A 24841-nucleotide genomic window follows, 5' to 3' on the forward strand; every position below is an offset into this window, starting at 1 on the left:
CGGGTGTTGGGAAGCGTCTGCCTTTTGCGTATGCTTGTGGTTTTTTTTTTTCTTTTCTTTGCTTGTAGACTTTATACTGTTACAACTTCCTTCCCTGGATGACAGCTCCCTGGGAGTGGAAGACGCGTTCAGGAGGAACACGAATGATGGAGAGTCTCCCATGAGGGGATGCAACGCTAGCAAGACAGCTGTAGGATTCAAGGACACCCGTGTTGTATCATAGCGATTGGAGAAAGAGGCTTGATGAAAAACATGATGATAACAAGCTCACGTTGAGCAACCACACATTCATCCGATCAGTTCGCACGTGACATGTCTTCAGTTCTTGGTAGTTGGTGCGCCATTGACTTTGGCGCATTTCCACCGGTGACGTTGGGCCGGGCTTGGCCGTCCAACAGCCATCCCTGAGATGCCCCAGACGTTTATGAAGATCACCAACAGATGGATACTCTCCACCATTTTCAAACGAGAAAACCCAATGATTGCATTGAAGCAATAAAGTAATTGTCTTGTTTTGTTGCACATATCGCGCACTATGTTTCTGGTTCCCTGCTCGTGCCCAGCAGGTTTCTTATAACATAGACGAGTCGTCGCCCTCACTTTTCTTTCGGCGCCCTCACGTCCGCGAACCCGCGCTGTAGCATAGGTATTCCGGAGAGAGGCCTTGCTTATGAGACAATAAGCACATGCAGGATGGTTCCTTGCTGCTGCGGGTGGGGAATGCGCGAGCAAACCGGCACGCAAGTCAATGTGCAGGTTAGATTCTTGCCATGTTTCAGAAGAATGTTGCTGAGTCAACACATCTCCAATATTTGTTTCTCTCTACGGATACTACTGTGTCTTTATTACCCTACAGCGGCGCGTAGTGCGTTGTGTGTGAGTGTGTGTGGCCCAATCAGCGACGGTGGCAGTCTTCGGGAAGATGCAGGCCATTGCATGTGTGCAAGGGCACCCGAATCAATCAACGAAGCTTTTTCGGAGTCCGGGAGTCGGGTTCGTTTCTTCTGTCTCTCTGCAAGGACGACACGGGTGGACGCAAGGGCCATTGCTAGATAGAGTTTTGATGCGATGAATGATTGGTGTTTCTTTCCCGTTTGATGGGCAAACTCGGGTGTCCCTGTCCTCTCTTCACGTGCGTGTTCTTTGTCTTTTGGTTCATTGTCATCCCATGTTCTTCTTGCTCATGAAATTCCGCTGGATTAGGTAATTACAAAGATTCTAAACCATGTACAACAGGTTTTTGGTGAAATCATCACCCCGTGCCGTCGTCGCTATCTTCCCTGCTTCTTTTTATCCTAAGAAGTGGCAATGCTGAAGCAGCCTCCTTTTGTTTGCCGGGAGGAAAACATAGTCCCGTCCCAGTCCCCATGTGAATCATTCCAAATGATGGCCTTGCACCGCGTGTAACATTATCGCTTGAAAATAAGACGTTTGTGTGAATTGTAATGATATATTGGCTTTCCTCTCTAGCTTAGAAATCGCTTAGAGGACGGCGGCAACGACACCGGCGACGGCGAGGAGGACGCCGCCGGTGTTGCGGGCGAGCTGGCCGACACCCAGGTTAGGGGTGCTGGTGGCGGAGACGGAGGCGGTGGCGGAGGCGGAGCTGCCGGTGGTAGGGGTGGCGGTCGCGGAGTTGGAGGCGACGGCGGCGGTGGCGGAGCCGGAGGAGGCGGCGGAGGCGGTCTTGCGCTGGGCGGCGGAGCCGTAGAGGGAGGCCTGCTGGCAGAAGATGGTGACCTGGTTCTGGGCGGGCGAGGCGCGGGCGTCGTTGGGGCAGTTGTTGTAGCAGGTCGCGACGGCCTGGTAGGCGGCGCACTGGCAGTCGTAGTCGGTGGCGGAGCAAGCCTCGACCTAGAGGGGGAAGTGTTAGTTGTTTGTTGTGATACACAAGAGCAGAGCCGCGTCTCTACGCTCAATGGATGTTGGAAAGCTTACCTTGGCGTTCTCGGAGGACAGGCAGGTCTCGACGATGGGCTCGGCGGCGCACTTGGTGTCCTGGGCCGCGACGGCGGCGATGAGGAGGGTGATGGGGAGGAAGAACTGCATCTTGACGGTTGTTGTGGTGGAGTGTGGTGTTCCGAGGAATCCGATTATTAAGAGTAAACTTTGTTTTTGTGGTCGTAACGACAGTTGTTATATCCAACGAGTGTGATGCGTAGTCCGAAAACTTGCTTGCGTGTAGATAGCGAGTGACTTGATGAACCTCAGAGAGGGATCGTAGCTTATTAGGTTGTTTGGGTCGGGGAGGACGGGGAATAAGCTGTGGGTTCGTGGATGCTATTACGGTAGAGGGATGGGAGAAGGAAAAGAGAACTCAAGAGATGGATGGTGGGATGGGCAAGAGGAATATTAAGTAAATTAGGGGAGTCCCAGGCAAGGCAATTTCATCACAAAAAAAACGTTGTATCCGTATTGATCTTCCTGGGGGGCGTGGGCGGTCGCGTTCCCAGTCGCTCACTCTTCACTCTCACTCGCTGCATCTACTGGGGGTGGGCGAGACGGGGACTAAGGAGCTAGAACGAGGATCGCGCAGAAACCAGCGAGGGGAAGGGGGGTGGAGGACTACACTGACTAGGCCGAGGGGGGGAAACGGTGGCGCGCGCCGCTAGCGAATGGACGACCAAAGGCCTGATGGGCCAGACAGACAGGCAGAGAAAGAGAGAGAGAGGCCGCGAGACACGGAGAAAGAGGAAGGCAGAAGGACAAGAGGGCTTTTTTCTCCGGCCGAGGAACCAACGCGAGTGGAGGAGAGTGATGGGTTTACGGGTTATGAGCGGGTCTCTCCAGGGGTCGTCTTGGGCCTGGGTTGACAGTCGAGTGATGGAGATTGATGAGGCTAACGAACGACCCATGGATGGGAAGAGAGGGTAGCAGCAGCGGCGGCGACTGTGAGTGTGCAGTGCAGGTGGTGTGGTACCCCTTCCGTCCTCTGCAGCTCGTCAGGAAAAGGAGAGTGGATTTGGGGGGAACGGACATGGTGATGGCGTCAAGCCCCGGTCAGACGGTTACAGGAGCATTGAGGAGGAAGAGAAGCGAGACGGGGCCACTGAATCAAATCCAGACCGAGCATCTACTCTAGGAGCAGGAGGCCGCGGTCTGGAGACATGCGTAGAAAGAAGGAAGGGTCAAATCATCAAAAGATGCTGGTGACCTACCAACCTGGAGTTCCCATGCCATTATCCGTACCATGACATGCCTAACCCCAGCCCAGATCTTCCCACTTTTGATTGTGAAAGAGCAGCTGGTTGCTGCTACGGATACCACCACCGCATCTGCCCATCCTTGCTTGAGCTCTGCGGGAAGGGACGGACGCCGTTGCGCGCACCGCGCGCGTCCTTTGTGTTTCTCAGCTTCCTAGCCCCAAAGACGGGTGTTTCTGGAGAATCGAATCGGGTTCTTGGGGTTTCTTTGATAGGAAAACGGGGGAATGCCTAGAAATTGTTGGCAAAGGAACCGACGACTCGGGGCTGAGACTAGGCCGTCTGGTCCCCTTCCCCAAAGCCTGCCATCTGTCTCCCTGCCTCGTCACCCCCCTCGACCAGCTTTGTTATGAGAGCTTACTCTGGTCCAATGCAACTGTGCAGAACCAGAAGTGGTGATGGTTCGATATGACAGAAACGGAGAGAAGGAGCACCACGCACAGCAGAACGGCCGACGGAAAACGAGGTTCGAAAAACGGGCCATGCGAACATGGGGCCCGGACGTCGAGATGAAGTCTAATCTTAGGGGGCCAGCCCCGATATGGCAGACTGGTGATTGGTCGGGAGCTGGGCCAAAAGCCCCTGGTTGGCCCTTTTTTCCTTTTCTTTCCCGCGGGCCAAGAGAGAAGGGGGACAGCAAATAATTGGACCAGGGGGGGCGTGCGGCTTTCGAAGACGACCTTCGAAGGATGGGGTTACACCGAGATGCAAGTGCCGTCCGTGGCGGCATGTCCGTATTGGTTGGAGAAGAGTCGTGTTGTGCTGCCATGGAGAGACGGATGCAATGCGAGTGCAAATATCTCTCTACAGAGGCACAACACGAATCGTTCAACGTCAACCGTCAACGTCCATCAGATATTCCTCCTGCATGGCAGAATGCGATGGATGCATGCATGGACATCTGATCTCAGACGACGCGGCCGTCGCCTGTCGTCTGGTGTTTTACCTGTAGCTTTGACCCTGTCGAAGAAGGTCGCGCACGGCTGTCGGGGATGGCAATAATTGGGATTACGGCCTACGTCTGCCTGATCCCAATAATGCTTCTTCAGCTCGTGTGCTTTTCTCGGGCAAATATGAAATAACACACCGCGTTGCTTTTTGACTGGTCCGGTCCGGCCGCAAAATGTGTCGTCCTTGGGCCTCGGGCAGCTTGCTGGATGGTGTTGTGGCTCGTGTCGTGTCCAGCGTCGTGTTTCTCGTGTTGTCCCCAAGGCTCGCTGCGCCCCGGTTATTCTGGCCCTGCTGATTCGCCACTCGCATTCTTCCATATCATGGGTATTGGTTGTTCGATCGACTGCTAAGGCGTGCGGGTAGTTTGACGTCGTGGAATTTCTCTCCAAGAGTTCTAGACATTTTCTTCAATGACAAGATTCCGATCCTGGCTGTGGCACTAATGGCTACAGGCAAGCATGCAACGAAGCCGTCTGAACCGCAGTCGAAATTCTCTACCCAAGGTTCTAGACTCCGGTACCAGTCATACGTGAACGCAGGCTAGATTTCAGAGACTCCAGCAAAACCAAGACGCTGCTTGTTCGTCTGTCGTGTTGGTCCCCCTCTCTGCCGCCCCGTTGCTGACGGTCTAGGTGGCGCACTTGCCCTGGCCGCTGCTATTCTTGCTCCTCCGCATATACAGGGTATCCGCTTCATGCAAGTCTTCGTTTTCTGCGTGGACTAACTCATGAAGAGGTGACGTTGGGGATGTTGTCTCACAGAACCAACCACTCACTTAGTCTGTCCAGCCACCACGCCTGCTTTCTCCCCCCTCGTTTGTCTGTCCAAGGTCGCAAATACGAGGTGCAGTACTGCATTGTAGTTGCCGGGGCGGCTGGCGTTGCATCGCGGAGGCAGCCTCCGTCGATGCGCCACTCCCCGCTGCAACTGCCACCGAGGGCCCGCCGAGACCGGGAATCTGAGTGATGCAGTCGGATCGAGACTGGCGATTCACTGTCTACGCCAACGATTCGTTCGAAGGCTGCGGTTCAAGATGGCACGCTGTCTCCAATTGCGGCTCTCCTTAGAAATACGGATATCTGCAGATTTCTTAAACACCCATGCCCTGTCCTTCTACGGGTCTGGATGCGCGACAGGAGACGACCTATCAAATGGTATCCCGAAGGTATCACGGCTCGCTGCTTAAGGTTGTTAATCTAGGTCCGAAGGCAAGACAGACACATCCGATTCGTCGGGTATTATTCATGACTAAACCAAGCCACAACGCTCAAATTGGCCTGGACGCCCTTCTCCTGCTGCATCGTTCATTATCATTAGACACATTAACCACAGCCGGGGATCTTCATCTTAAGGGCCGGTAAACGGGCCGCCACCGGAACCGGAGCCAGCTACATCTCGGGCCTATCGCCGGCTCAGCTGCCTCTTCATCTCCCCATTCTCCCTCTTCAAGACCTCCAGCTGCGCTTCCAAGCCCTCCATCCTCTCCGCCGCGCCCATGCTCATCTCCTCGACGATCTTGACGAACCTGAACAACCGAAAGACAATGACGAGCGAAGCAATCTCCTCAACGATGCCATGCGACAACACGTCAATCACAAAGCTTGCTATGATGACGACTCCGTCGAGCAGATGAAACCAATCCTTGAAATACCTGGGGTGGCCGTTAGTTATGCCGCAACGTCAAGCGCCTTGAGAAACCCTACCGGAGACCAAAGGCAAACACACATAGCATCAGCTCGATCATGAACATGCAGCTGAACACAAGCCCAGCGATCGTCAGCCCTTCGCGCGTGTCTCTGACCCACGGCTCGTCCTCGCGCTTCATGTCGCAGGCGACGAGCTCGATGAAGATGTTGGCCAACAGCGCTGCCACGTCCAGCGACACCAGCGCGAGCACGGCGTAGTGCTTCGTGCGAGACGAGAGGATGTCCTTGAGGCTGGTACGGGACTCCGTGAGATGCTGCCTGAGGGGAGCCGGCCGGTTGGTCTCGCGAAACCCGCTGAAGCTCCAGAGTAGAGGCCGGATTGCCTCCTCCTCGTCGGTCGCCATCGCTGCAGTTTCAGGCGTCGCCTTCTCCGACCATTCGGAACGGCGAGAAAATGGCGAGATTTGATTTCCGTAGTGATATGTTTCGTGTGTTTCTCTCGGCGACGCGGTCGCAGCCTTATCTGGACGGAGACCCTGTAGAGTAGGAAGCTCACGCGCGCGGCGCAAGAAAATGAGAAGGCTGAGAAGGAAGCCCAAATGTGATGGTGCTGGGCCGGGACCGCCGATGCGGTTGCTGACGCAGTGTGTCTTCGGCGACGTCACACGTGGGCGACGACGACGGGACAGGCGAACCACGGGGTCCTGAAGGGCTGACTAAGTGCAGCACCAACCTCCTTGGCAGGTAAGTTTGCGAACTTCAGACCGGCTATCCGGCCACGAGGACGAGGCTCCGGGGGATGGATGGGGTGGCTTCGGTTCTCGTCGTGCCGATGAGCTCCGATGTTTTGTCTGTAATTCGTCGTCGCAGTTGCCGTTTGTTGTTCGCTTCGTCCTCCCGAACCGCCGGGGCTGTGGAGCGCTCTCGGGGCTCCCCCGTAGCGGAGGACGGGCGACTCGGGGCGACTGGGGGATCAAAGGTTGGGGGGCGATGCAAGATGCGATCTTATTGTGAGTGCCCAGAGGCCAGCAATGGCTCGGCGCTCTTTTGGTCGATCGCAAACATGCGCTCCCCCGCTATGACAGCACCTGTGGGAATTTGCAATGTAACGTGGTCAGGGTTGGAGCATGACGTAAGTTTGGGCATTGAATCCTAGAAGGTTGATATTGAAGATGCCGAGCCAATTTGATATACATTCAATTCTCTATAGCATGGGAGAGAGAAATTCAGCGAAGGTCAACCCTAGGTCGTTACCACCGAGCCAGAAAGCATGGATGTCGGAGAGCGAAACGTGGATGGCAATGCAACGGGAATGAGAAAGACAAAAGCCCAAAGGCCACTGATTTGTCGTCAAACCAGAACATTGAAAGGGGGCCTCGGTGCCTGATTTGCTCAAATGAAGCTGCCTTATACACAAATCATGGCAAAGAGCTCCGTCGGCTTCGAAGACAACGAAGAGCAGAGCTCTAAATATGAATCTGGTCCAAGGGAGACAGGAACTTGTGTGGCATCTGCCTGGCAAGGGGCGCGACCGTCTTACCAAGCAAAATGCTCGCATACCGCCAGGGTGAAGGCCTTTCTGAGAGCATATCCTGGGGTTTGTTGCCATGTTTCTGAAACAATTTAGGTAGAGGTCTTGCTGAGAGAGGTGGGCAACAGTGAAAGGTCCTGAAGGTGGTTGACTTCAGTATGGAGCTCAAAGTACCTACACAGCAACAGCAGGTGCACGCCACTGCAGCTGTAGCTGTATCTTACCCTGTGAGCTCCACGACCCCGCTGGACAAGGTGCTTGAGCAAGGAGCTGGCAACCAGCCGAACCGACCTGTACGCATAACGGTGCTGCCAGTTGAACGTCATCTAGAAACCACATATTCAACTTGGAGATATCTTCTGCTTGAACCCAATATCTTCAACGTCCCCCCTTCCATTCCAGCTTCCCAAGCTCAGACAGCTCCAAACCCACATTTGTGCAAGATCGAGATCAGGAAGCTCTTATCGGTCTTATCGGGGCGCCACCGGCTAAACCGTGGACCAATCTCCCTGGCCATTTTTGGACTCGAACCTTGGATACCTTTCGACGGACGTCTGCCTCACCTCGCCTCGCCTCGTCCGCCTCGCCATCGGCTTCAATCCGTTCCCTACCTTGCACAAGCAGCTGCTCATCCATCCAACGCAGGGCAAGAGTTTGCTCCTGCAGTTGCCAGAGTCGTGAGTACCTTCCCTCCCTTGGCCGCCGCATAACCGTAGCAGGAGCTAGTCCTACTAGGAAACCCCTCCCAAGGCTGCCGGTCGCCTTACTGGCGCGTCTCTGCCTTGGCGCACGATTCAGCCATCTCTGAAGCTTCCCCAAACATCATCACTAACATTCCTCTTCCAGACGCTTTTGCATCGTTTTCAAATCACCAGAGACCGCAGCCATGGCGGACGTCAAGCCCGAGGACAAGCCTGTGGATGATCACAGCGCCGAGAACAACAGCGTCGCCGACGATGAGAACAACCACGATGAGGTGCGCAAAGACAATAAGCCTTCTACGGCCCTTAGGCTTCGCGTAGTAAGAGGAGGTTAGACTGACCAAGATGATGAACGTAGGAGGAGGAAATCTCGGCAATGAAGCGACGTGTCGCCGAGATGGAAGAGGAGGCGGCCAAGCTGCGCGAGATGCAAGCGAGCCTGAACCAGCAGGCCCAAGACCTCAACACCGACGACAAGCAAGACGTCGACAGCCGCAGCATCTTCGTCGGCAACGTTGACTACTCCGCCTCCCCCGAGGAGATTCAGGCGCACTTCCAGAGCTGCGGCTCCATCAACCGCGTTACCATCTTGCTGGACAAGTTCACCGGACAACCCAAGGGGTACGTGTTTTGCATCTCTTGACGCCCTGCAGGGCTAGCCGCGGTTGGAAGCAGCAATGTGCTAACATGCTCTCGCACAGGTACGCCTACGTCGAGTTTACCGAGCCCAGCCTTGTTGCCCAGGCCCTCGTTCTGAACGAGAGCATCTTCAAGGGTCGCAACATCAAGGTTGTTCCCAAGCGGACCAACGTCCCTGGTATGTCCAGAGGCCGCGGTCGCGGTGGATTCCGTGGAGGTCGCGGCGGCTTCGGCGGCCGTGGTGGTGGATTCCCTCCCCGCGGTGGTGGCTATCGGGGAGGTTACCGTGGCCGAGGAAGAGGCGGATACTCCCCGTACTAGGATGCCGGGGTGTACCCCTCGAAGCCTCGACCTGCGGCCCCGGCCTCGGCCCCGTGAGGGCTGGGCCGCCGACAGGACTGCAATTCGATTGTACCATACAGGATCCGGTAGGGCAAGGGAAGCTCAACAAGGCGTTCAGGGATAGGTCAGACCTCTGCAAACACACAGAGTCGATAGGTTTTCAGTTCAGTGAATCCAAGTTCCAGTTACAAACGTTGTATGATCTACGACTGCGTCATCCAGATGGTCTTGCATCTGGCGTTAATGGCTCGAGATCGATCCAGATGTGAACCGTCAACCCCGGAGTCGGTCGGTTACGCTCGTTCATTGTAAGCAGATCTCGACACCAAACGCGGATCGAACGGACTGTAACCCTATACAAGGGGGACAGCGTTCGAATATGTGCAGTAAACACCATGAACAGGGGTCAAGAAGCGTCATGGAACACCAAACGATTAATCGCGTAGTATCCGCACGGTCGGAACGCCACGAGACAGGACGGACGAGCCTAGCGGTGCCGCCTTTCCGCGCGTGGCCCACGACGTCGCCCGATCCGGGCGGGGCGCAGGCTTGCCGGACGAGAGTCGCTGACATGTCGCGGGAGTCCCCATCTGCCAGCTGACACACACGGCCCTGGGGATGTATTTGCGGCCTGTTCTCTACACTACCTTAGGGGGCCTCAATTCCCAGGGCTACTGGATTTTGTACGGCCTGGAACTGACTACCTGGGGCGAGATCGTCTTGGAAATGCTCAGCGGTAGGCTAACTAACACCTGGCCGGGGTAAGAAAGATGGTGCACTTTTCATACCAAGGATTGGACGCAGCGTCAAGTATGTCTGCGGCACGTGCTGCTAGATGTATGTGAAGCCGCTGCCGTGACCGCGGTTCTCATTGGGTGAAGTTGAGGGCAGGAAATGGTTCGCTTTCCCGTACGTCTTGCTTGGTTTAGGAAGGAGAGGGACTTTTGCGATAGGACGAAGCACTCGTTTTTGTCACCAAGGTTATGTTATTTATGGCACACACGATAGATGGCCCCGATGATGGATGGATGGCGCCTGGGGAGGGGGCCGGAGGGGAGGGGGGACGGGCTGAACGTGCCGGACGACTATCATGCTAAGGGCGATTTGCGGGTTGGATGTGCTCGAATGCCTTGGGCGTCCCTTTCTGTTCCTGAGGACCATGAGCTCTCTTGCTTTCTTCTGGTTCAAGGGCTCATGCTGGGACGGACGGGACAATTATGGGGGGTTTTGCTTGCTGATGGAAGGGCGCACACCGGCGGCGCATGAGGTTCGGGAGGATGGAGGGAGGGCGTTGATGGGACGAGGAACAATGCGCTGTTTCTGGTTTGGGTTCACTGTCGGTACATGCCTTGATCCCTTTGGCCAAGAAAGCAGGGCCGGCCAGGGCAGTAGCCAGCAGCGGTGCTGAACGAGTCTGTCTGTGTAGGGTGTTGCTTTCTAATGTTGACAGCCGTATGAGAAATGCCTTTTTTGCCTAGGATGATTGATGATTTGTTGATTAGCACTGATTAGAAGAGAGCCCTTGTGACATTGCCAGACTGATGGAAAATTCTGGCCCTGAAGATTGAATTCGCCACGAAAGATTATGTAAAGAGAGAGACCGGTGCTTGCTTCGCTCGCTCAGAGGTTCTAGATCTTGGTGGACGGCCCGAACTGAGGGGCCTACCAAGACCTCTTGGGCTGGGAGCACGGCAAGGGCAATCGTCAGGGTACCGCACCGTTCAAACCGGATGGTACCGTGTGCAAACATGAAGTACCCTGTGTTTGCTTGGCGGGGGGTAGCGAAAGTCAAGGTAAGGTCATGTCAGGCAAGGGGACGATGGGGGTATTTGGCAGCTCTCTTGCATCTAAGACGAGCATCCGAAACACGATTGGGAACAGCGTTTAAGCAGGCGGCCTGTCGCCCTTTGTCTGCTTCGAACCTGAGGTGTGCTTTTCGTTCGGCATAGCTTGCGGTGATGAGCTGAGAGCTAGGTGCACTACGGATGGTTTCTGCCCTGGTCGCGACGGGATGTCGCTCTTAGTGACTGCGGTTAAGGTGAGGTACTTGCTTTCCTCGCATCGGTTGTCACCGGTTGCGTGGCTAAGCCACAGCGCGCGGGATGGATGTTGCAAGGAGGGGCAGTCGACCTGTTTCTGAAGCACTACGTCAGGTACAGGATTCCCCAGGGCGCCGCTACCACGGGAAGAGGGAGGGAGCCAGGAAGACGGGCGACGACGACGACAACGACAGCGGACAGGGGCTTACGGAAGGTGGATTTGAGTGCGAGCCTGGGCCGATGTCGATGTCGATGTCGATGTCCGTGTCGATGTCGAGGGACTGACTGACTGACTGGTTGCAGCGGTGGATAAGAATAGAGGCAGGCCAGTACAATCAGGGAAGACAGCGGTGCAGTCTGCGGAACACTTTGCAGGTAACGTGCTCCCGCCTGGTAAGATTGTCTACAGTTCAAGAATCCCATCACCAACCAACAGCATGCTTCTCCGAGGCACATTTTGTAGTATCTCACCTGCCCCGGCACCTTCTTATGGCCAGCCGTGCCTTTGGATGTGCTTGTCATCCACCCAGCAATCTGCAGGCCCTGCCTTCTGGGGCAATCCCCAGGACCTATTCTGAGAACAGCCCCTCCTCTGATACTGATGTCGAGATACCTTTCGAGAAGCAGTGGATGTGTTGAAGCAGAATCGAGAGCAAGTGACCAGCACAGCGAGCAGTTTCTTAGATAGATGTACATATCTCTCAAACTCTCTCAAGCCAGAGGTACTCCATGGCTACCTTGAAGCCCCGCCGACGCCTAACAACTCGGGCAGAAGACTGAACAGATGGAGTGAATTCGCCATTTGCACTGCCAGCCATGCCATGCTCCCCAAGTTGCCTCCAGTCGCCTGCTCCAAGTCTCTTTCAACTCACCTGCGCTTACCTGCCTACCTCCCCTGCTGTCTGCAACTGAGTCTACCAAACACCTGGGGCCTACCACCACCGCAATAGTTGCTGCCAATGTTACCTACCTACCCTACCTGACTCCATACCTGTGAACGTAGGTGTCTTTTGTACGGCGGCTGCAGCTAAGAAAGATACAGGGCCCTCCACTACTTGAATGGGCTCCCTGCTAACGCTGGTGGACGAAAAGGTACCTGAGGTAGGCCCGGGGTACTTCCAGGTTGCCTAAGGTACCCACCCAGCTGCGGGACGGGCCAAGGCTCCTCTTGCCTCTGTGTCCCTCTCTATGCCTGCCTACCTACCTGTGGCCGCTGACTGGTGACAGGACGCTCTGCCTACCCACCTCCTACCTCACCTCCCGCATCTCTCCTAACAACCTTCTTTGCCTCACTGCGCACTTCCGACCGGAGACAATAACCCACTCGCACACACATACCGTTTGACAAGCGCTCAGACGGGGGCGACTACCAAAACACCAAACTCGCTCCATTCTGTCGACTTCCCATCGCCAATCTCCCTCTGCAAACGTTCGAATCCGGTCGGCGAATCGTTCTCTCACCGCACGACTTGATCGGCGAGAAAACCCCTCGTTCTCCTCGCTCTGCCTGACCATCGCTGGCCCGATACCAGCCCAAGCATCTTTAGCATACCATACCTTACCTACAAACCAACTTGGCCCTTCGCTCGGGCTTCCCGCCCGCCGCCGCGTCACCTTATCATCCACCGTAGCCCCGAGGAACCCCAAAAACCCAGCCCACTTGGCTATTCGAAGCGGGGGGTCTCTGCACTGCACAGCACAGCACAGCCTCAGCTCTGCCTTTGCCGTCGTCGTCAACCTCCCTTCCCGTTCGCATCATCTCGCCGTCGCTACACACCTTTGCTGCGTGCATCCCGTCCTCGACCGACGCCAGACCTACCCCGTACGATCGCGAACCGGTATCCTCAAACAAGTTCCGCAGATCATTCGTGACCCCTCACCTGTTCCAACACTGGGCGACTCTCGTCTGGACACGACAAATATTCTGGGAGTTGATACCGTTGTCGCTGGACATCCTGCGACGAAATGAGTTCCTCCCGCAATGATGCCGGGCAACCCAAGTAAGTTTGCTCCTGCTTGGCCGGACCCATCTTCATGGACTCTGGTCATTCCGATGTCATCAAAGCCGGGAAGCATAACGATAACTAACTGTCACCCGTAGCCGCAAGCCCAATCTTCGAGTAACGAGTTCGTCATCTCCGCGTCGGCTCCCCGCGCTGCATCGACAATTGCTAACTTCGACACAGTCATCGCCGCAGATGGCCTCTACAAGCGAGATGTCTTCCGTACGTAGTCCTCGTTCCCATCGTACTTCACCATGTTGATTAACACCGTCGACAGGGTTCCCGGATCCCTTCGCTGTCATTACCGTCAACGGAGACCAGACCAAGACTACAACGGCTCAAAAGCGGACGTTGAACCCATACTGGAACGAGAGCTTCGACCTGTGCGTAGTGCTCCGGACATGTCTCGTGCAAAGCATCATCGCTGACAAACCATAGCCACGTGAATGAAGACACCATTCTCGCCGTCCAAGTATTTGACCAGAAGAAGTTCAAGAAGAAGGATCAAGGATTTCTCGGCGTCATTAACGTTAGAATCGGCGATGTTATCGAATTGGCACCCGACGCAGATGGTAACGCTCTTCCCCTCGTCAGCTTGTTTCATCCTGTAGGACGTGACTAACCCGCTTCCCGCCGTAAAGACCAGATGCTCACGCGAGACCTGAAAAAGTCGACCGACAACCTCGTTGTCCACGGAAAACTAATAATTAACCTTTCTACGAACCTCTCTACACCCGCTCGCGCTGGCCAGGCCTCGTCCAGTCGTCCCTCTCTCGTCCCGCCCGCTCAAGGATCAAACATTTCGTCGCTCTCCGCCCCGCCGCCCGACGGCAGACCGGGCTCCGCCATGGGGGCTCCCAACGGGGGGCCGGTTCCTGGCTCTCAAGTCAATCTACCGCACCGCCCGGCTAGCATGACGTCAACCGGACCTGCGCCTGCTGCAAATGGAGCCGCAGCTCCCGCGAGAACCACCGCCAGTACTCTCAGCCCGTTTGAAGATGCGCAAGGCCGACTGCCAGCGGGATGGGAACGCCGGGAGGATAATCTGGGACGGACATATTACGTTGATCATAACACGAGAACGACTAGCTGGAACAGACCTACTGCTACCGGAGCTGTGGAACAGAGAAACGAGCGTGAAAACGCAACCCAAGTGGAACGCCAGAGACATCAGAACCGAACGCTTCCCGAGGACCGCACCGGTGCAAACTCCCCGACTCTCCAGGCCCAGCAACAAGCGGCCCAGCAGAACGCGAACAATGCCACGATGATGCATACCGGCGCCACGAGCCCGGGTACTGGCGAGCTGCCTCCCGGTTGGGAACAGAGATGGACGCCGGAGGGACGACCTTACTTCGTGGACCACAACACCCGGACTACCACCTGGGTGGACCCTCGTCGCCAGCAATACATCCGTATGTATGGCGGCCAGAACAACACAAATGGCACCATTCAGCAACAGCCCGTATCCCAATTGGGACCTCTGCCTAGCGGTTGGGAAATGCGCCTCACCAACACAGCAAGAGTGTACTTTGTGGACCACAACACAAAGACGACAACTTGGGATGACCCCCGCTTGCCATCATCCCTGGACCAGAACGTGCCTCAGTACAAGCGAGACTTCAGAAGGAAGCTTATCTACTTCCGCTCGCAGCCCGCTATGCGCATTTTGTCCGGCCAGTGCCACATCAAGGTGCGGCGCTCCCACATTTTCGAGGATTCTTTCGCAGAGATCACTCGGCAGTCTGCTACTGATTTGAAGAAGCGTTTAATGATCAAGTTTGACGGAGAAGATGGTCTGGATTACGGTGGTCTGTCCAGAGAGTTCTTCTTCCTCCTTTCCCACGAGATGTTCAACCCCTTCTACTGCCTTTTCGAGTACTCCGCCCACGACAATTATACCCTCCAGATCAACCCCCACTCCGGCATCAACCCGGAGCACCTGAACTACTTCAAGTTCATCGGCCGTGTCGTTGGATTGGCCATTTTCCACCGTCGTTTCCTCGACGCGTTCTTCATCGGTGCCCTGTACAAGATGATTCTTGGCAAGTCGGTCGTTCTCGCCGACATGGAGGGTGTTGATGCCGATTTCCACCGTTCGTTGCAGTGGATGTTGGACAATGACATTTCTGGCGGTATCCTGGAGCAGACGTTCTCTACAGAAGACGAGCGCTTCGGTGTCATGACCGTCGAGGATCTCATTCCTAACGGACGTAACATTGACGTCACGAACGAGAACAAGAAGGAATACGTTGATCTTATGGTCAAGTGGAGAATCGAGAAGCGTATCGCGGAGCAGTTCCAAGCCTTCAAGGATGGCTTCCACGAGCTCATCCCTCAGGACCTTATCAACGTCTTTGATGAGCGTGAGCTTGAGTTGCTCATCGGTGGCATTGCGGAGATCGACGTCGATGACTGGAAGAAGCACACTGACTACCGCGGATACACTGAGTCTGACGAGGTCATTCAGTTCTTCTGGCAGACGATTCGCTCCTGGGATGGAGAGCAGAAATCGCGTCTGCTCCAATTTGCTACGGGTACATCACGTATTCCGGTCAACGGTTTCAAGGATCTCCAGGGAAGCGATGGACCGAGAAGGTTTACTATTGAGAAGGCGGGTGAGATAAACAATCTTCCGAAGGCCCACACATGGTAAGCTCTGTTGTTATTTTCGCAGCCGATATTCGTCGCTAACCCATACATAGTTTCAACCGTCTGGACTTGCCGCCGTACAAGAGCCTCGAGATGCTGCAGCAGAAGCTCACCATTGCCGTTGAGGAGACCATGGGCTTTGGCCAGGAGTAGTTGCAAGCAGAAGCCTGTCCGAAAATTGCGATCCTCATTGTTATCCGGTTCGACGTAGGCTCAAGACTTGCATCATGCCTTATGGTCACGCGTCATGGCAATGGACCGGCCCGGAGCTGTCGTTTATGTGAATTCTGCAGCATCAATTTCATTCGGAAGTTCGGCGTGCGGTTAGGGATATTTGGAATAAACCTTCTCTTTCTCCTTTCTATATGTGGAGGGCCGAGGAAGTGACGATGAGACGACGAAGCCGTTCGAGTCAAGAGATCGAAAGAGAGCGAGCAAGAGCGTGGAAGAATAGGCTGTGTTGTACCAAAAGCTCCTTGGGTGCGGCGAATTTGCATGGGTAACCTAGAAAACTGCGAAGTGCGTCGCAGCAAGGAGATAATGCTTGCCTTGGAAAAGCTGTAGCCATACGGAGCCTCCAAGGGCAAGAGGCGGGAACGAGCTTGCCATAGGGCGTCGACGTATTTGATTATTACGGGCATCACAACTCCAATGTGTAACCGCATCAGACATATAGGTAGTTATATATACACATCACATGGACTTGTGGAATTTTAATTGTTCTGCATCGACCCTTCGGGCAGTATTTTTGCCGTGTAGGTGGTCTTCCAATTCTGCCAAGGTCAGTGATGTTTGTTTTTGGATTGCGTGGAACTACCTGGGGGTGCTTCAACCTTATTTACCAGCTCGAAAGGCTCGGTCCCCAGGATGCCATTCCCAGCCGAAGTATTCACCACAACGCCACCCTCGGAACAGATTTTGTCACAGCGGCCACAGGTCATAAAAAAAGTGATCGTGGAAGCAGAACTTGTTTAATCTACAATCCATCCGCGGCTTGTCTACCGAATGGATCCTCCGCATATGTACACAGACGCACACGCATACAAAAGAAAGAAAGCCCAGCCTCCCGGATGCTCACCCAATGGATGCCATTTTGCATATCAGCCTCTCTCCTGTAGGATCATCTCTTCTCTCTTCGCTCCGTCTCTAATGGCTTAGTGGCCAAAAGGCCACGCCCAAATTTTCCTCACGCACCGGCACCCCACCACGCATAAACCACCCATGGAACAGACGGCAAATAATCTACTTGCGGTACCACATGCGGGTGATCTTGGTGTTGCGCATCTTACGCTGGAGCTGGAAGATGCCGTACATAAGGGCCTCGGAGGTCGGGGGGCAGCCGGGGACGTAGACGTCGACGGGGACGATGCGGTCGCAGCCGCGAACGACGGAGTAGCTGTAGTGGTAGTAGCCGCCTCCGTTGGCGCAGGAGCCCATGGAGATGACCCAGCGGGGGTCGGGCATCTGGTCGTAGACCTGGCGTAGGGCGGGGGCCATCTTGTTTGTGAGGGTGCCGGCGACGATCATCACGTCGGACTGACGCGGGGAGGCGCGGAAAATGATGCCGAGACGGTCCTGGTCGTATCGGGGCGTGGAGAGGTGCATCATCTCGACGGCGCAGCAGGCGAGACCGAAGGTCATGGGCCAGAGGGAGGACTGGCGGGCCCAGTTCGTTATTACGTCGAGAGAGGTGCTAGAAGGTGCGAATTAGTTTGGCGCGGACGGAAGAAGGTGTTTGGTGATGTGGCGAGTAGGGAGATTCTTGCGGTCGTGGAGGTAGAGTTGTGGGGGATGGATAGTGGTGATGAGGGGTGGTTTTGCGTACAGAGCATATTGCAAGACGCCCTTGGTGGGCTCCTGGCTGGGCAGGGGAACCTCCTTGCGCTCCTTCTTGATGAGACCGCTGGCAGAGTGCGGCGTGACGGAGCTGGCGTCCTTTCGTGACGAGCTCGAGATGGAGGCGGCGGCAACACGGATGGGCATGAGGGACGTGGTCGGCCTCGCTACGGGTGCCAATTGAGGTCAGCAATGTCCATTCACGTTATCGCAATCGCTCTTGGTATTCATCCTGAGGTGCTGTGGGCGGGTGTGATGGCGTTTGGGTTGTGGTTGGGGGTATCGGTCTTCGTCGTCGTCGTGGGATTCCCGCGAGGGAGTTTCTTTTCGGGCGCTCGGGTGTCGGGCCGGGGCAAAGGCTTACCTCGCAGGGCCATTGAGGCCGCTGTCCTCGTGGAGGAAAGCATCTTTGAATGTGACGATAGGTTTTGTTGAAGGACAGGGGAAGTTGCGGCGGTGATGGAGTGGAGAGGTGTCGTTCGTCGAGGGGAGGGGCGGTGCGGCCGGCGGAGGACGGGGGGGAGTTCGCTATGAATGCGTGCGTCGGCGAGTGGTCGACGTCGTCGATGGTTTTCGCCTCTTCTTTTTCGGGCGGTTCGCTAATATTGCATTACGGAGCTCTTGATTGGCTGGAGGGGGCCGGGTTGGTCCGGGTTTTTGGCTGTGGTGGTTAGGTAAGCTGTGTGGGGTCTCCAACTTGGTTCACTTGGGGTTGTTGATCCGATGGAGTCAATGATGTGGTCAGTTTATTGCATGCATGTTCATTGGAGGTCTATAATTCCGAGTCACTGAAGAAAAAAACGTCTTGAAGACCGAATTGCCACCAGTTTGGTTTGTTTTCCTCCAAGAGCCAGGCATCAAGTGGCTGCGAAAGGTGTAGCGTTTCTCAGATTTGGATATCTGAAGACGAAGTGGACGTGTCATCGGTGGACGCAATGACACCTACGTTGTCGGGCTCTCAAACGGCTTCCAGGCAGCAAAAACGGCCCTTCGCTCACACGGATGTTCTCACATAATCAAATTTGATTCACTAGTCGATTCATACATTGTTTTTTTTTTTTTAATAAAATGGGGAATGCGATTATGGCCAGGACTTCTAGTAGCGTGGCGACCTTGACATCAGTACCTGAGTTAACTCAACGTTCCTCTACATGGTGTGAGTTGATAACCTTTCCGCTTATTGCTTCTCGACTATTCTCTTCTTCTAGTTTTGACTTTGAGAGACTAGATGCGCAGTAAATAAAGTCTTTAGCATCAAAGGAAGGTGATATTGCTGTAACTACACAGATGGCATGATAAGTTCATGATGTTTCGTTGAGACGGCCTATTTCTCCTATGCCAGAGCGACTAATTTTCATGTAGATTCATAACCAAGTCTGCCTTACTGTTGTCATTGTCCTTACTACTATTGTTATGACTATCGTCGTCGTCGTTTGTCAGCGCCTTCGTGTGTCGTCGTCGTCGTCGTCGTTATTATCGTCCTCCTCGTTATCGTTATCGTCGCTGTCGTTGTCTGTGATATAAGTGCTCCAGTACACAGGCATAACCACCCAGACAGAGGGAAACAATAAGCGTCCTCATTACACCCTCAACTCAGAATAGACAGAAAGCACTATGTTTCTACACTATTGATATCATGGTTGATTCCTCGACTTATTGGCCCAACACCGCTGCATTTTCTCCATTGTGTCGAGGCTCATTCGACCGCTGAGGAATGCGAGAGGTATGGGGCCGTGCAGCGGTCAGACCTAGTTGTTCAAATTCATGCTCCAATACCACCAGATTTCCCCAGTAGCCACAAAGCAGAAATGCATATTCGACAAACACAATCATTCAAACGGTCTCGTCATTGAGGTCTGCCATGCCTTCCACCAGCATTGTCTGCGAGTCTTAGACAGCAGCTGCGGTTCAAATTTACTCACTTAAAGTGGCTCGGCGCAATCTCCCCCACCACGCAATTATGTCCCCACGTCAAGCGAACCAGGGTCTGCCACCGCGGCGCATCTACTGGTAAAGGGGTTCCTGAGCCGCGTAGCCTTTTACGAAAGCTACCCGCAGCATATGGCCTTCGTCATTCGTGGACGACGGAGGGTCTTTGCTTTCGTGGACCGACCTTCGCTTCTCCTCTGTCGGTGTCGAACATGGGAAGCCGGCCGCACTTCGAAGCCCCCACGGTGAACTGAACCTGATCTTCCCCATCCACTGAGCGGAAGAAATCTCGTACTCAGTCGCCATGGTGTGGCAGGCAATCAACAAGCCGCCGCCCAGCAGGTCGCCCATGTTCCTGCTCAAGGGTGTGCTGGTTGTCTTCATCCTGTCGCTCATCCTGACGAGTTCCTACATCTACCGCGACACAATCACTCAGAAGGCCTCCACGATCAAGTTCACCGACGGCGAGGCGACCGACTATTTCAAGTACCCGTTCAACTCGAGCGACGCCAACGCGAACCCGATCGACTGGCTGATCCACGATGCGCGAGCGAGGCAAGATGCGGTCCTCCAGAAACGGAGCCGCACGCTGCATAATGCCGCGCAACGCTATCGAGAGCGGCGCGGACGGCACCCGCCCCCGGGCTTTCAAGAGTGGTTCCGCCATGCCGAGGAGACCCAAGCGATTGTCATTGAGGAGTTCTTTGACCGCATCTACGACGATCTGAAGCCCTTTTGGGCCGTCGAAGCCAAGACGATTGCAAGCCAGGCGAACGCGGCGGAACATGTGATTCGGGTTCGGAATAAGAAGGTAGCGAGCGAAGGAGACACTAAGGACGAAGGGGACACCAAGCACGAAGGGGACACCAAGCACGAAGGAGATATCGAGGGGAGGGGGCCTTGGCTGGAACTGTGGAAAGCGCTCGTGACCGAGTTTGGGGAGTATCTTCCAGACGTGGATATGCCCATCAACTACATGCACGAGCCCCGCGTGTTGGTCCCGTGGAAGCTGAAGGAGAAGTACTTGGCGAAGGAGGAAAAGGGACGCAAGATGCCTATGAAGAACAAGGCTACGAGCGGCTACAAGGGTCTTACGGACGTGGGCAAGTCGTACTCGAAGGAGTGGACGAGCGACGATCGTCGCAAGTACTGGGATCTGGTGCGTGAAGCATGCCCCGAGGGCTCCCCTTCCAGGAATGTACCCGCGGCAACAGATCTTTCACTGCCGCCAACGCTGCCATATTCGTGGGAGGCACCGTTTGCTCGACAAGGCTACGTCCAGAATTTCACCGGTTCCCAAGATCCTTGTGTCCAACCCCATCTACGTTCGCTCCATGGGACTTTCGTGGAGCCGCTGAACGTCAACACCACAAAGGACCTCATTCCCCTCTTCGGCGGCTCCAAGCTCCGCGTCAACTCGGACATTCTCATCCCGGGTGCCATGTACCTGTCCGACGACGAGGCTTACACGGGGGGCAGCTCACATGGCCCGGCATGGGCAGACAAGCTCGACCGCCTCACATGGCGCGGCATAGGGTCTGGCGGTCTGACACAGTCAGACAACTGGATGCACTTCCACCGTCAGCGCCTCGTCGAGATGCTCAACGGAACGACCGTCCGTGGCATGGAGGCCAACGACGTCCGCGCCATGACCTTCGACATGCCTCCTCTAGAGCGTTACAACACCACGCGTCGCCGCGAGAAACGTCTAGGCGACTTCCTGTCCGGATTTGCTGACGTGGGCTTCACCCATTTGTCGTGCGGGCCCAGCAATGACCGGCGGAAGGAGTGCGACTGGCTCACACCGCACCTGTCCGTCGTCAATGCGACGCCCATGGCAGAGCAGTTCTCCAGCAAATTCCTCCCCGACGCGGACGGGTACAGCTTCAGCGGCCGCTTCCGCGCGTTTCTGCTGTCGACGAGCGTGCCGCTCAAGGCGACGGTGTACGCCGAGTGGCACGACGACCGCCTTGTGCCGTGGCTTCACTTCGTCCCGCTAGACAACACGTTCCAGGACCTCTACGGCGTTCTGGACTTCTTCACAGACGGAGATGACGCTGCGCCCTCGCAGTGGGATGTGCACAAGGTTCTGGGAAAGAAGAGCAAGGGCGATGACGCTGCGAGATGGATCGCCGAGCAGGGTAGGGATTGGGCGGGAAAGGTACTCAGGCGCGAAGACATGAGGCTGTACGTGTGGCGGTTGCTGCTTGAGTTTGCCAGGCTGTGCGACGAAGAGAGGGATACGCTGGCCTACGTGGACGATCTGCCTTGACGTCAAAAAGGAAGGAAAAAGAGAGTTTACTTTCACTGCCGTGTATGTGGCATGCGCATATATGACATATCTGGGGCAGGGAGTCAAAAAGGAGAACCGGCGTTCGGGCATTTTCAAAAGAGTGGACGCATGACGAAGGCATATTCCCCCCCGCCATGGAAGAGATACATGACCGCCCTTTTACATACACAACAAACAAATTAAAGATCGTTTCTCAAGGTGGTAATCGCTTACTCGCAAGGGCAGCGCCCCTCGTGAAGCTTATTTTCGCGCGCTTGGCAGCCCCCAAATGCTTGTTGGCGCGGAGGTGGAGGTGGAGGCGGAGGCGGACTGCCCCAAACGTTCTCGCCGCTTACCTTGGCAAGGAAGGTGGCTCGTCCCGTTCGGAGGCACAACACCCAGTGAGCTGGTTTGCCTTTAGCCGGGAAGTTTGTTTGCGATCACGAATTGAGGGCGCGGAGGTGAGATTTTGCAGTTTGTCCGTGCAAAGTACCGCGTGAGTCGGCCAAGTCTTGAAGATGCGCCCGCCGCGGGTGGCATGGCGCCGAGGCTTAAATAACATGGCCGGCCCCATCCAAGGGTCGGCCGTGATTTGATTATGGGCGGAGGCGCCGGGAGCATACCGGGAAGTCTGGTTGGATGTAAGTTTCCGTGCGATCGGCACCCCGTCGCCAGGTCGTACTCTTCTGTAAGACTTGTGCGTTGGCACATGAGAGACAATGCACCCTCAAGGATTTTCATATAAGCTGCAACGCGACCGGACCGTTCCTAAGAAAGAGCCTTCGTGGCCGTCGTAGCATCAATTGAATGTCGAGGCGACTGAACGACAACCGCCGAGTCCCGGTGTAAGTCGTGATAAAGATGCATGTTTGCGCGATCCCACAACAGCCGATATCCCACTCGGGGCCCCGATCACCGACGTGGCCGGCGTCTTGGCGGCGATGGAGTCCGAAGAAGCCGTGGAGTTCAAAAGTCGCTGCCGGCGCTGCCCCGTCGGCGGGTAATGGGACAGTCGTTCGCAAGAACCGAAGGGCGCGTCTGACGTCTTCTTTTGTAAGTGGTTCGTGTGTGCGTATAATGATCTCGCCTTGGCGTGCAGTCGCGGTCACTTACACATATCTCAGATGAGTCGAGGGAATAAGAAAGAGTCGCAGGCCGCCTCGCGGCAGCAATTTTACAGCATCGAGAAGGAGCAGCATCGCTTCTACAGCGTCGAGAAGGACTTTGACGACGCGTCCACGATGGCGAGCACGCGACAGTCGGAGGACGCGCCGCTGCTAGAGATTGATGAGAAGGTCTCGCCATGGATCGTGGAGACTTCGCGGCCACGATCAATGAGGAACACCCGATGCAGAATTCGTCGACTTCTCCGCTTGCACCATCGTCGTCCTGGTTCGAGGAGCGGCGGTAATGCGACAAAGTCGCCGAGGAAGGCGAAGAAGACGCCGCAAGAGCCCGTCAAGACGCATGAAACTATCATTGACAAGGGCAACGGCAGCTCGAGTCAACACTGGGCGTACAACCTGGCCCTTGGACTTGCGTGGTACATGCCCGCGCCTTACGATATGATGCCCGTGGGGTATCCGTCGCGAGTTTTCTGAGTTGGACATGAGTGCTGGCACATTTGTGTGAAGGAGGTATAGGGGCATGAAGAGTTTCAGGTCTAGGGAGAATGGAGTCATGGAACTTATTGTGTCAGTCTGTGTTGGCTTCTCACGGATAAGTCCTTCCCGTCCACGACGATCTTCTCCTTTTTTTTCTTTCAGGTACTTAGCAGGATCAATCATCGCCGCAGCAGATAACCACGATCACAATCAAAAATAAAGATCAGATGGCAAAAGAGTTCACCCACCGGTGTGGGCTAATCTCTGGTGCACATTCCGGGAAATTCGATCGATCGGTAGTTTTTGCCTGTCGTCGCATAGGCTCGAACCCATATCCTCCACACCACCCTCCTTTATCCTAGACCTCATACCATTCCACCACCGAGCGGGTAGGGCGTCCCCTACCCGGTCGTGATGGTCTCGAGGTGAATCGAATCGGAAGGAGGACGTTTGCATTGTTGTGTTTTCGTAATGGGACGGGAAGGGAAGGAACGCGTGGTATCAGGGTGCTGCGCGCCTTCTACATCTCGACGACCAGGGGAACCACCACACCTACTTCGCCTCTGCGGCGGATTAAAGTGAAGCGCCTGAGGATTTCTATTGCGAAGCTCACCCACGAGAATATCGACACCTGTATCTTGAATAAAATAGAATGATTCTGGTGTTTACCTCTATCCATCTCGCGTATCATAGGTGCCCACATCACGACCTTCAGCGTCCTTCCCTTTTCTGAGTTTTCCTAGGTCGCTCATCACAAGCAACATGACCACGTTAGTTTCTTTGCGTCCTCCATCATTCTTTGTTTTCTCTACCTCCTATGATGATTCCATTTCTTTGGTTCTCCCTTTTTCTGTTTCTTCCCTCATTCTGATAGGAAGCATCCTAGCCCCAAGACTTCCACGATAGGCACACACGCGCACCATTTTAACTACATTTTAGTACTCACATTTATTTCAAAGAGTAACCATGGTGAACATACGGCGGTAGATATCTAAGTGAAGAAGGATATATTATTAGTGTGTTTCTCGCTAGCTTGGTCGGGTCTCGCTATAGGTGATGCCCCGCCTACTACATACACCGTCTTGATTTATGATTCCCGCCTCTCCTCGAAGTAATTTCATACGTATTAACAGAAAATGCAATATCAGAATGGGAAAAAACCAGGCTCCAAAATGCTAGCTCTTCGATAACAGTGTCATTTGGCAGCGACAGTCAGGATCGTAAGTGGCACATGGGTTACAGCGACACCTTGCAAGGAGGTTGCTGAAAGATATCTGGAAAAACAAACCACTTTCAAATTTGTAAAGGCGGAATATTGAGCAATCCTGAATTTGTTGTAAATGTGAAGCGAACAGCATCACAAAGGACGTTGACGAGGTGAGGTTGGTCAGTTCATCCACAACAGCGACGTGATTGGGCAAGAGCGTTGAGGAGCCTTTATTTGGACGGGGGCGGGGCAGGCGCTCCACCAAGGCGGGCCCCATCTCAGTTAT

At 54.9% G+C, this 24841-nt stretch overlaps 6 protein-coding genes across 6 annotated transcripts; 3 read left to right on the plus strand and 3 right to left on the minus strand.

The window, feature by feature from the left end:
* Nucleotides 1-1482: 1482 nt before the first annotated feature.
* Nucleotides 1483-2049, minus strand: COL26b_011377 (uncharacterized protein; the record flags this gene model as incomplete). Its single annotated transcript, XM_053184048.1, has 2 exons — nt 1483-1854; nt 1939-2049. The coding sequence occupies 2 exons, from the start codon at nt 2047-2049 to the stop codon at nt 1483-1485; spliced, it is 483 nt and encodes a 160-aa protein (XP_053032021.1).
* A 3506-nt stretch (nt 2050-5555) lies between these two features.
* Nucleotides 5556-6204, minus strand: COL26b_011378 (uncharacterized protein; the record flags this gene model as incomplete). Its single annotated transcript, XM_053184049.1, has 2 exons — nt 5556-5805; nt 5858-6204. The coding sequence occupies 2 exons, from the start codon at nt 6202-6204 to the stop codon at nt 5556-5558; spliced, it is 597 nt and encodes a 198-aa protein (XP_053032022.1).
* A 2013-nt stretch (nt 6205-8217) lies between these two features.
* COL26b_011379 (uncharacterized protein) lies at nt 8218-8992 on the plus strand (the record flags this gene model as incomplete). The annotated part of the gene is made up of 3 exons (XM_053184050.1): nt 8218-8307; nt 8391-8653; nt 8734-8992. The coding sequence occupies 3 exons, from the start codon at nt 8218-8220 to the stop codon at nt 8990-8992; spliced, it is 612 nt and encodes a 203-aa protein (XP_053032023.1).
* A 4044-nt stretch (nt 8993-13036) lies between these two features.
* Nucleotides 13037-15860, plus strand: RSP5 (NEDD4 E3 ubiquitin-protein ligase; the record flags this gene model as incomplete). The annotated part of the gene is made up of 6 exons (XM_053184051.1): nt 13037-13052; nt 13239-13277; nt 13333-13438; nt 13494-13627; nt 13697-15707; nt 15761-15860. 6 exons carry the CDS (start codon nt 13037-13039, stop codon nt 15858-15860), a joined length of 2406 nt encoding a protein of 801 aa, XP_053032024.1.
* A 1089-nt stretch (nt 15861-16949) lies between these two features.
* COL26b_011381 (uncharacterized protein) lies at nt 16950-17950 on the minus strand (the record flags this gene model as incomplete). Its single annotated transcript, XM_053184052.1, has 3 exons — nt 16950-17400; nt 17533-17710; nt 17908-17950. The coding sequence occupies 3 exons, from the start codon at nt 17948-17950 to the stop codon at nt 16950-16952; spliced, it is 672 nt and encodes a 223-aa protein (XP_053032025.1).
* A 1826-nt stretch (nt 17951-19776) lies between these two features.
* Nucleotides 19777-21744, plus strand: COL26b_011382 (uncharacterized protein; the record flags this gene model as incomplete). The annotated part of the gene is made up of 1 exon (XM_053184053.1): nt 19777-21744. The coding sequence occupies one exon, from the start codon at nt 19777-19779 to the stop codon at nt 21742-21744; it is 1968 nt and encodes a 655-aa protein (XP_053032026.1).
* Between the last annotated feature and the right edge of the window lie 3097 nt (nt 21745-24841).

The sequence above is a fragment of the Colletotrichum chrysophilum genome (genome assembly GCF_026319265.1).
Source record: "Colletotrichum chrysophilum strain AFK26 chromosome Unknown scaffold_138, whole genome shotgun sequence".
Classification (NCBI taxonomy): domain Eukaryota; kingdom Fungi; phylum Ascomycota; class Sordariomycetes; order Glomerellales; family Glomerellaceae; genus Colletotrichum; species Colletotrichum chrysophilum.